Source organism: Carya illinoinensis, chromosome 15 (genome assembly GCF_018687715.1).
Source record: "Carya illinoinensis cultivar Pawnee chromosome 15, C.illinoinensisPawnee_v1, whole genome shotgun sequence".
In the NCBI taxonomy this organism is placed as follows: Eukaryota; Viridiplantae; Streptophyta; class Magnoliopsida; order Fagales; family Juglandaceae; genus Carya; species Carya illinoinensis.
This window is the reverse complement of record NC_056766.1, coordinates 11,334,791-11,347,265: the sequence shown is the minus strand read 5'-3', so window position 1 is coordinate 11,347,265 and position 12,475 is coordinate 11,334,791. Positions and strand designations below refer to the sequence as shown.

Below are 12,475 nucleotides of genomic sequence, written 5' to 3'. Positions count from 1 at the left end.
CGGTGTCAATAGGTGAAAGACACGTGTTGAATACACTTTCAAAATTTCTTGTCGCGACGCATAGGAACTCACTCACAGACCCCCACTTCCCCCACCCCACTCTCGAAACCTCTCTCTTCACGCAACACGGAAACAAGCAACTCTCACTTCTCTCTGTATCTCTTTTGAACCTAGAGAAGCAAAATATCGGAGAACCGAAACCCCTACCCATCCATTAAAAGCTTTCCTCTGAAACTCCTTCAAAATTCAGACCCCTACCCATGTAGATATTCGGTTGTTAAAAAAATACATTAGAGCACTCTCGATTATCCATATGTAAATAATATTTTTTATGAAAGTAAGATAAATTTAAATATTAGCTATTCTATTTACATAAATTTCTACATTAGAATAGTTATTTTTTTATTATATAACAATAAAATAATATAAGATAAATTTAACTTTGACTATTCACATTAAATCTCTATATTGGATATCTATTTATTTATTATATAGTAATGAGTAATTAATAATTTAAAAAATATTTAGTTTTTTTAATTATTAATTTATTTTATTTTATCATATTTTAATTATTAATTATTAGTTTATTTTATTTTATCATATTTTATTATTTAATTTAAAGAATCTTGTGAAAGTTTATGGATGTAGATAGAGAGAAGAGAGAGAGTTATAAAAAAATAAAAAAATAAGATTTGCTATATGTACGGTATAGACTAAATTTGAGTTTTTCTTTAACAATACTGTAGCTAAAAGCTATAAATTTTGTTTATAGATAATCCATTGCAGCTATGTTTTACACCTAATAGTCAAAAGGTACAATAAATTTTAGAAATGGCTAATCCAGTGAGAATGTTCTTACTGGTTATTTATCCTTTCATTCAATAGCCTAGTTAAGCTTTTTGAATAAAAACAAATCGTCAGTCAACTTTTATTAAAATAGTTCTTTACTTCACCACACGTTACCAGATGCAAGTATAAGAGAAATTCTTAGAACCGATCGAACTTATTTTATACAAATAATAGCCCACCAATAATATAATGATACCTAGACTTCCTATTACAATAATTTTGTAGGAACACTACATCATATTGGAATGCCCTCCCTTTGCACTACACCCACACTTAGCCCCTAAATCTTCTAACCTATTCTTCTTCCACCAAACCCAAAACACCCACCCTGTCGGCGCCACAACACTCCACGCTGCAGAGCCACAACAAAGCTCGACCCCAAGATCTGTGACGGACGAACGTCGACCCCCCGAGCTACGGCAGATGGAACCCACAAAACTCCCCAAATCTTCTCCCCTGCCCTCCAAAACCCAGAGCTTGACCCCCTCACACTTCACAGGGTCTAAAGAATGTTAAAGTAGGTGCACCTGTTTCTTGCTCTACATATGGAGAAGATTGATGCTTTTGAAACTTGAAGATCAGATTGAGAGGAAGAAAACAGATTTGATCTTTGGAATAAGCAATGATTTTCCCCTCCCCAAAGCAGGAAAATCTAAATGCTATATAAGTAATTTATTTTGTTCTGGCCTAAACACTATATCATATAGAAGTAGCAAATCTTTATAGTTTCAATTTTTTTTTTTTTTTTTGTATTGTTGTAATCATGTTTTGATTTTTTGGACGCTTTCGAGACTCTTAGAGCATATGAATTGCACTTGGGGATTGAATCCATGAAAGTTTTTTCTGTTCTAAATATGTTGCAGTTGGCGTCATTTGCTGCAGGTGTGAAGAGTTTGTTGCTCTGTTTTTGGGTGTGAAAAACAGAGGCTTGCCATATGATTGAGCATAATTTTCTGTTGGTGCATTGTTATTTGTTTTGTGGTTTCATTTATCAATATATATTGTTTTGTGGTTTCATGCTCATTCTTGGATTTAAGGCCTTATGGAGAATTAAGTTCGTTGATTTTTTTGGCATTACTAGCAATGGCATCAACACCTTTTGTGATTAGTTTCTTGTTTTTCTCTACAGCTGTTTGTGCATTAGTCACTATGAGATTATCAATATCTTGAAGAACCCACCTAATCCTTCTTCTGCTGTTGCATGCTTTTTCACTTCACCTCTGGGCTTTTGAAAAGGGACAACAGCTCTCAATGCCATGTCTTGTTCTTGAGAGTTATAGCCAAACACTCTTCCAAAGCTCAAAAAAAGCGACGAAAGAAACACTTGAAGGTGATTATTGTGCGTCTCTCCTTCTTTGTTAGCGTCTGTGGTTGCCACCTCGTCGAACCCAAATACTAAAATCTCTGTCTGTCTCTCTCTGATTTTATTGATTTCTTCTCTTCCTGAGAATTCTTCTTCTTGGTTTCGTCTTCGTTACGTATCTTCCTCTTCAAAGCACCCTCTATCTCCTTAATTTGTTTGTCTTTTCTTTCCCATGTGAACGAGTGTAACTTACTTTTGGTGTAATTTCTGAGGTGGCAGCATGTAAGTGGAAGGCTGTTATTTGAGGAAAATTGGACCGACCGCTTAGAAACTGTTATGTAAGTAAAAAGTTATTGTTTAAATTTTGATGAAGGTGGGCATCCGTCAAGGCTATCTATTAGTCCTAGTGTGGTGTTGTCTTTCTTTCATGTAGGGTAGTACGCAGACATTATATTTTTTAGAGTATTTTTCAGATAAAAGAAAGGTGTTCTTTGAGTTGAGTTTTGAACTCAACAACTTGTGTAGAGTTAGTTCGAGCAATACGACGATTAGTTGGGCTGTTATATCCTGGAGGAGTCAAGTCAAGAAGAGTTATGATGTACTGGTGAATTTGAGACTTTGTATACTGCAGAGGACTTGAATCTTCTTAAACAAAGAGAGATTTCCAAGCCTCAGTCCAAATTGGCTTCATTTCAATTTTAAATTTATTATAATTTTCATTACATTATTGTGTAATTTCACCAACATAATGTAATGTAATATGAGAGTGAGCACAAGAGAAATTAGAGAGAATATTTCTGAAGATTGAATTCTTCAAGAATCAGAGAAGGAAAGGAAGAGTGTTCTTGTAATCTTCAAAAAGTTGTACTTTTGATCATCAATATGAAAGACTCTAGCCTGTTTCTGCCATGGATGTAGATCATTAGGATTGAACCACATAATTCTCTTGAATCTTTGATCTTCTACATTTACTGTTTTTCTATTTCCTATAAGTTTCTTGGCAATCTTGATAAGGAATTCTGCAGAGTCATAAAGAAAAGATTACAGAATTCACAACAAGTGTCATCAAGAGTCAGGTTTGGTGGGGACTGCCAAGTTCGATATTGAGAAGTTTAATAGAAAAAATGACTTTGAGTTATGGAGGATTAAGATGTAAGCACTTATGGTCCAACGGGGTCTTTAGGATGCACTTCTTAGTGAAAAGAACATTAGTTATTTATCAAATAAAGAAAAATCCGATATCTTGCAAAAGGTTCACAGTACACTAATTTTTTCTCTCGGTGACAAAGTCTTGAGAGAAGTTGCCAAGGAAGATACAGCAGTAGGAGTTTGGCTAAAATTGGAAAGTCTGTACATGACCAAATCTTTGGCAAATCGACTCCATAAGAAGACTAAGTTGTACACTTTCAAAATAACTCCAAGTATGTCTATGGAGGAACATCTTGATAAATTTAACAAGATCATCTTGGACCTTGCAAACATACACATAAAAATTGATGATGATGACTAAGCTATTCTGCTTTTAAGTTCTTTAGATACTTCATATGCAAATCTTAAAGAAACCATAATGTATGGTAGAGAAAGTCTAACCTTAGATGAAGTACAATCAACTCTACACTTAAGGGAACTACACAATAAGGCAAATATCAAAACTAAAACTGGAAAAGGCTTGATAGTTAGGGGTAGACTAGAAAAATAGAACCATAAAGGAAAGAATAACAAAGCAAGATCATATTCAAAGGGGAAGAAATCAAAATGCTTCACATGCCATAAAGAAGGACACTTCAAGAGGGATTGTCCTGAAAGAAAACAGAATGTGGAAAACAAGTATAAGGAAGATGGAAATGCAATAGTGGTACTGAATGGGTATGAAAGTGCTGAGGTATTGAATGTATCAAAAGTGGACTTAGGAAAGGAATGGATCCTAGATTCAGGATGTTCATTCCATATGTGCCCCTCTAGATCATGGTTTGAAACATTCACAGAGTTGGATGGAGGACATGTAATTCTTGATTACAATAAAACATGCAAGATTCTGGGAGTTGAGTCAGTTAGGCTAAAAATGTTTGATGGTATGGAAAAATTACTACAAGAAGTAAGATCCACACCTGAGCTGAAGAGAAACCTAATTTCTCTGGGAATGCTTGACAAATCTAGCTACATTTTTAAATAGAGTTTGGAACACTAAGAGTTGCCAAAGGTTCTCTGATAGTAATGAAGGGGATCATCAAAAATGGGTTGTACACACTTGTAGGCAAGATTGTCATTGGTGAGGCATCACCTGTGCAAAACAGAAAGGAAAACAGGGTTAGACTATGACACTTGAGGCTGGGACACATTAGTTAGAAGGGTCTTCAAGAACTACAAAAGCAAGATCTGCTAGAAAAAGAAAGGTTGGGAGAACTACCATTCTGTGTGAAGTGCATTTTTCAAAAGGCTACAAGAGTCAGTTTCAAACCAACAGTACACCAAACCAAGCAGACCTTGGATTACATCCACTCAAATCTCTGGGGTCAGCAAGGGTCAACTCACATGGTGGGGTAAGATATTTTTTATCCATTATTGATGACTACTCAAGGAAGGTATGGTTATATGTTCTAAAAAATAAAAGTGATACTTTTGCCAAGTTCAAAGAATGGAAAACTCTAGTTGAAAATCAAGTTGGTAGAAAAACTAAAAGGTTAAGGACAAATAATGGCCTAGAATATCTGTCAAATGATTTTAATATTTTATGTCAAAAGGAGGACATAGCGAGGCACAAAATAGTAGGGAAACCCCTCAACAAAATGATTGGCTGAAAGGATGAACCGAACCATTTTGGAGAGAGAGTGAGGTGTATGCTGTCAACCTCAAGATTACTAAAATCCTTTTGGGCTGAGGTTGCTAGTACAACAGTTTACTTGATAAATAGATGTCCCTCCTCAGCTTTGAACTTTAAAACACGACAAGAGATGTAGTATGGAAAACCATCTGGGTATGACCATCTAAGAACTTTTGGATGTGTAGCTTATATACATACCAAAACTAACAAGTTAAAACCTCGAGCACTTTAGTGCATTTTTATGGCCTACCTAGATGGTGTTAAAGGGTATAAGCTATGGATAGATGAACCTGGGATACATAAATGTATCATCAATAGAGATGTGACTTTCAACAAAAGACAAATGGCTAGACAAAAATTAAAACCATAAATCCTAGAACTTCAACCTAACGTGCAACTTGAAGTGGAGAAATAAAAGCTAAGAGTATAAGCACAGAGTATAAGGTGGAGAAAACTCTTATAATCTGGCAAGAGACAGAGAAAGAAGAGTTATTAGACCACCTCAGAGGTATTTGCAAGCTAAATTAACAGCCTTTGCTCTAAATATTTCTGAGGAAATAATTGAGTTGGAGCCAAGGTCCTTTAAAGAGGTCATGGCTAGTTAAGAGGCTGAGAAATAGATGCTTGCAATGCAAGAAGAAATTGAATCTCTAAACAAAAATCAAACGTGAGAAATTGTTCCAAAACCAAAATAAAGAGAAACTTATTGGATCCATATGGATTTATAAAAGGAAATGAGACATACTAGGGGTTGAGTTACCTAGGTACAAGGTTAGGTTAGTAGCAAAGGGATTTATACATAGAGAATGGGTGGATTCTAATGAAATCTTTTCTCCTATGGTTAAACACAATTTAATAAGATTGTTACTTTCATTTGTTGCCCATCAAGATATGAATTTGGAACAACTAGATGTGAAGACAAATTTCTTTCATGAAGAACTTAAAGAAGTTATATACATGCAACCACCCGAAGGCTTCACAACTGAAACCACAAAGAGTCAAGTATGCTTATTTAAGAAATCACTATATGGACTTAGACAGTCTCCAAGACAATGGTATAAAAGGTTTGACTCCCACGTGATTAAGATTGGTTTCAAAAGAAGCAATTATGATAATTGTGTATACTACAAGCAAGTTGAAGACCCAATTTATCTACTACTTTATGTAGATAAAATGCTCATTGCTTGTAAGGATAAAATTCAAATTGAACTAGTCAAATGCATGTTGAAATTAAAATTTGAAATGAAAGAACTAGGCCCTACTAAAAGAATTTTGGGAATGGAGATATTAAGGGAAAGGAATAAAAGGCTTCTATACCTATCTCAAAAGTTATATATTTCCAAAATTTTAAATAGGTTTGGTATGTAAAGACTGTCAGTACCCCTATTGGGCAACATTCTAAACTTTCAGTTTCTCAAGCACCAGAAATTGATGAAGAGAGGGAATTTATGGATAAAGTTCCATATGCTAGTATGGTGGGAAGCATCACATATGCTATGGTATGCTCTAGGCCAGACCTGACTTATGTTGTTAGCATAGTTAGCAGGTTTATAGGCAATCCAGATAGCCACATTGGCATGCTATCAAATGTATTTTTCAAAACCTCTCTAGGACAAGAAGTTTAGGACTGAAGTTTTGTGAAAATTCACTACTAGGATCTAATCTCCAAGACTCTGTTGACTTTGATTATACTAGAAATCTAGACACAAGATAGTCCCTGACTAGTTCTATGTTTACTATTTTCAGAGCTACTGCCAATTGAAAGGCAAACTTGCAACCAGTAGTAGCCTTATCAACAACTGAAACAGAGTACATTGCAATGACTAAGGCAATGAAGGAGGCTATATGATTAAAAGTTATCTCTCACAAATTAGGCATGTATAAAGGAAATGTCATAGTTCACTATGATAATCAAAGTACCATTCAAGTTGCATTAGGTATACCATGAGAGATCAAAGCATATAGATATCATATTACACTTTGTAAGGGATATCATATCAGCCGTAGAGATTGGGTTGAAAAAGATTCCAAGAGAAGACAACCCTTCAAACATGATGACAAAGTCTTTACCAACAATCAAGTCCAGACACTGCCTGAACTTGATTAATATGGGAAGCTGTTAATTCCCTCTTAGAGGGAAATTGCAAGAACAGTCAAGAGGAGGGAGGCACTTTGCAAGATGTAAATGCTTGCCAAGGTGGAGAATTGTTATAAAGGATGTCAATCATTTAGAGTTATACACATGACTAATAAAGCACATGGCTGTCACATGAGAAAAGGCTCGGATTCTTCCAACAGATTGCTGAGGTGGAAACAGAAGGTTGAAATATTCATTTTTTGCTGATCATATGTGAAGGCTATAAAAGGAAGGGTCATCAATTGTATAAGGTAATGTAATATGAGAGTGAGTACAAGAGAGATTAGAGAGAATATTTCTAAAGATTGAATTCTTCAAGAATCAGGGAAGGAAAGGAAGAGTGTTTTTGTAATCTTCAAAGTTGTACTTTTGATTATCAATATGAAAGACTTTAGATTGTTCCTGCCGTGGATGTAGATCATTAGGATCAAACCATGTAATTCTCGTGTCTTTGATCTTCTGCATTTACTATTTTTCTATTTCTTATAAGTTTCTTGGCAATCTTGGCAAGGAATTCTGCACTATCATAAAGAAAAGATTACAGAATTCATAACACTAACACGACACAATAATGGTAAATTTGAATTTAATCTTAATGGGTTCAAGTCCAAATGAATTAACATATTAAGACACGATTACTTAATAGATTGATAAGTAATAAGCACAGCTTGCCCTTTTTTATAGGAGTAACAATATGTAACACGATCCATTCACTCAATATGAACACGACATGAGAATTACAGGTTTGGATTTAGTCTTAATGGATTTGGGTCAAAATGGGTTGACTTGTTAAGCCACGATTGCTTAATGGGTCAACCTATTTTGACCCATTAAAAAAGTTAACATTACAATTATACCCTTATACCTAAAAGTAAAATTGTTGAAATTTTAATTTCCATATTTTATTGTTTGGATTATAATTTTAAACTTGTTGTTAGTTTTATATTTTTATAAATATTATGATTTTAACATTTATATAAAATTATACTAAACTTAATCAGGTCAAACGGGTTAATTTTAGGTCTGTTCAACCCATTTATATAAACAGATTGAAACAGATCAGATTGTGTCGTATTAACCTATTTCGTAGTATTCATTAATAGGTTACAACGGATTGTGTCATGTCAACTCGTTATATTAATAGGTCATGTTAGAATTTAAAATTTTGACACGATAAGCTTAATGGATCGTATTTGAGTTGACCTATATAATATAATATACATGTCTTGACATGACACAAACACGACCCGTTAACACGATTTGACACCCTTTTTTTATCTCTTTTTTCTCACAATCAAAAAAGCAAGAGTTTTTTTTCAAGTCAATGTTGTTCTATTTTCTAGTTTTCGAATAATTCTTGAGTGGTATTAAACTGTATAAAATTTACATATTTATTTTGGGGAAAAAAAAGTCCATCATAAAAAAAATTAATTTTTTAATATAAATTATAGATTTTTCTTCCATTTTTCAAGCTGGATAAAATCATTTTTGTGTTAGTTTTATTACTCAATTCTTGAGATTTATAGAGAAAATCCTAAATTATACGACATGGCTAAAAATAATTGTATTAGATTTTCTTTAAAATTCTAGACAATGCAACAGGGCCAAAAATCACACAAAAAATATATACATAAAATTTATTTTTGTAATTATGAAAAATTGAAAAAATGAAGCAAATAAGATAAATTCTTCAAATTAAAAAATAATCTTTCCCTTTTCTTATTATTTTATTTTTTCATTCTTTGAATTTTGTATTTGATTGAGTTTTATGAATAATTCATTTAAGTACTGTTTGAATAGTGATATAATTTTATATGAAAGTTGAAATTTAGAAATAAAAAATATTGTGATAATATTATTTTTTAATATTATTATTATTTTAAAATTAAAAAATTAAATTATTTATTATATTTTTATAAAAATTTAAAAAAATTATAATAATAAAATAGAATAAAGTGAAACATTTTCATTATCCAAAATAAAAATACATCCTTTAAAATGGTGGAAGCTCGCTCTCCTATTTGGTTGTTTGAAGTTTAACGGGCCAACCTATATGGATCACTGAAATGTGGACCTAACCCAACCCGAGTCTTCTACCCGTTGTTCGACCCGAGTGGAAAAACCGCGGGAAAATTCCACTAGGGCACAAATAAAGCCATGAGCTCATTGCTCTGCAATTCCAGCTTTACGTTTTTCTTCTTCTGAATTTCCCGTTGCGGCTCTTAGCGTTTCAATAATCCGGTTCAGTTTGAAAAAAAATTTCAATGGAGATAAACAATGGCGTGGAAGATGAGGAGTTGGAGGAGGAGGAGGAGTTCGGATTCTCGAGAAACTATTTCCTCGCAAAAGAATTGGGCGGCTCGGGGAAGAAATCAACGCGCAAGCTCTCAGACATTGGTCTCGTTGACGAACAGGTGCTTTCCTAAATTCCTGTTTGACATCTAGGTTCATAATCTTAAAAAAAATAAATTGCATTTGTAAAGAAAAAACATCATGTGTAGGAGCTGAGAGCAGCAGCATCTAATATTGAACCCAAGCATGAGAAAGAGATTGTGGCTTTGATGAACAGCTACAAGAGTATGTACCCCAAATGGGTTTTCGAGTTAAGGTATTGTAATTAAGCAATTGAATACTTGCTCTTATTTAATAAGTTACGGTATAGACAAGTGATTTTGATATGCGGTGCAAACTCGAGTGTGTATATGCGAACTGAAAGCACTTTACTTATGAAAGGGAATGTCAATTTTAAGACAAGCTTTGTTACATGTTTTTGTGTTTCATTAATTTATGTGTACTATCCGATTTGGTATTTGGTTGTATTTAAGATTTTAATTGTTGTGGATACATTTTTACTGTCATTTTTTGGTTAATAAAGAGTGATTAATATATATTTCAATTTACCTATCAAAAAAATATATATATATGAATCTCCAAGGATTCTAATATTGTTGTCTAGGTTGTTGGCATCTTGCTTCTGTTGTTTCTTCCCTAGTTAGTAGTGTTTTGTTGGGAAAGTTTTAGCTGACTCATACTTATTTGTTATTGGAAATATCTGTGTATTTTTAGCTGTTCTTTTGAATGTATCAGGTGTGGTTTTGGGCTTCTAATGTATGGATTTGGATCTAAAAAATCCTTGATTGAAGATTTTGCATCAACAGCATTGACTGAGTATTCTGTAGTAGTAATCAATGGCTACCTTCAGACAATTAATGTAAAACAGGTATCATCTGCTCAGATAAATTCCAAAGTGATACATGCTTATTTTACTGGTTGCTCTTTGTACCACTGTATCTATTGACCAACGAAAATTTATTGAAAGTTGTTTCGGCTACTGTTACACGGGGAACACAATTTACACTATAAAAAATTAGGAAGCTAGAAACTTTATATTGACCTATTTGGTCCCTCCCCACAAGTGCTCCATTACCAACCCATGCTTATTTTACTGGTTGCTCTTTGTACCACTGTATCTATTGACCAACGAAAATTTATTGAAAGTTGTTTCGGCTACTGTTGCACGGGGAACACAATTTACACTGTAAAAAATTAGGAAGCTAGAAACTTTATATTGACCTATTTGGTCCCTCCCCACAAGTGCTCCATTACCAACCCCTGCTGTTTTAATATAGGTTGTGATATCCTTGGCTGAATTGCTAGCGGATCAATTGAGAACCAAAAGAGCAAATACTTCTGGAAACTTGTCCAAACAGCCATTTAATTCTCGATCCATGGATGATCTTCTAGCATTTCTGAATGGCTCACAAACAGAGGACAAGGATTGTTTCATATGTATTGTTGTCCACAATATTGATGGGCCCGGGTTAAGAGACCCTGAAACTCAACAGTATCTTTCACAAATAGCTGCATGTTCCTGTATTCGTATCATTGCTTCAATCGACCATGTGAATTCAGCTCTTTGTAAGTAATCTTGTCACTGGGGAAATAAGTAGATAGCACTGAATTTGTTAAGTTTGTCGGTTTATTTGATAAAGGATAAATTAGTTGACACTGGGCATTTTCTTACTCATCCATTGTGCTTTCGTGTTGTTAACTACTTCCATCAATTTTGCTATTAATTCTATCAGTGTGGGATAGGCTGAAGTTTTATATTATTTTAAGATTAAATGTGTTTTTGCGATTGAAACTTTTCTTGCTTTGAAGTATTTAATATGTATTTTATGATCTTATTCTTCAAATTTTTGAATTTCTTTCATTGCAAGAGGGAAGGTTGCTGGTTTTTTAGTTGCTTTATGATTCTGATTAAGGCAGGCACTGAATTCATTCCCTCATATCTGGTGGTAGCCACCAATAGGTGTACTTGTGTATTTGTGATCCTTCCCTTAAAATGGAGAACCAAATCTTTATGCAACTCTTCAGCACTGTATATTGTTGTGCTTACATCTTCTTCGTAACAAACTGTGCTTGAAAGGAATACTGATTTGTAGCCTCACAGAGATAAAATCATGCCAAACGCTATTTTTTCTTTGAGCCTAATTGCACCTATTACTGATGTGGGTGACAGTGTGGGACAAGAAGATGGTTCACACTCAATTCAACTGGTGCTGGTATCATGTTCCTACCTTTGCTCCATACAGGATTGAAGGAATGTTCTTTCCTATGATTCTCGCACATGGCAGTACCGCTCAAACTGCCAAAACAGCTGCCATAGTTTTACAGAGTTTGACGCCCAATGCCCAGAGTGTTTTCAGAGGACTTGCAGAACACCAACTGTCTCATCCTGATGAAGAAGGCAAGTTGCTCTCAGAATTACAAGGAATTATGCTCTGGATTTTAGTTTCTTTGTCATCAGTCTAGTTTTCCCTTTTCAGGCATGCCAATCAACGATTTATACGCAATTTGTCGGGAGCGCTTCCTCGTCAGTAGCCAGGTTACACTAAACTCCCATCTGACAGAATTCAAAGATCATGAGCTGGTGAAGACCAGAAGGCATTCGGATGGCCAGGATTGTTTGTACATTCCTCTCACAGCTGAGGCACTTAAAAAACTATTAGCTGAGATTAGTCAGTAAGATTGATCTCGATGATAAGCTTTTGGCTGGGAAGGAATAGTCTGAATTCTTTTTGTTGCGGCGCACTGTTACAGTTTTTGCATGCTTGCTTGAGTGCCCACCATTGCGTCATCCATCTTGACAGTGGCGGAGCCACGTTGGGGCAGGAGGGGGCCATGGCCCCCCCCTCCAAATTTGAAAATATATATATATATATGTTAATTTTTTTAATTTAATAAAATAATATTAATTTATCATATATTGACCCCTATTCTAAAAATTATTTTGGCCCATCTATAAAATTTAATTTAATATAAAAATAAAATAAATAAAACACATCTCATATAAAATAAAATA

At 34.2% G+C, this 12,475-nt stretch overlaps 1 protein-coding gene across 1 annotated transcript; it reads left to right on the top strand.

Annotated features, from left to right (window-relative positions):
* Positions 1 to 9,279: 9,279 nt before the first annotated feature.
* LOC122295625 (origin of replication complex subunit 2) lies at positions 9,280 to 12,252 on the top strand. Its single transcript, XM_043104694.1, has 6 exons — positions 9,280 to 9,524; positions 9,612 to 9,718; positions 10,198 to 10,330; positions 10,740 to 11,028; positions 11,633 to 11,860; positions 11,940 to 12,252. The coding sequence occupies exons 1-6, from the start codon at positions 9,375 to 9,377 to the stop codon at positions 12,137 to 12,139; spliced, it is 1,107 nt and encodes a 368-aa protein (XP_042960628.1). The 5' UTR covers positions 9,280 to 9,374; the 3' UTR covers positions 12,140 to 12,252.
* Positions 12,253 to 12,475: the final 223 nt, after the last annotated feature.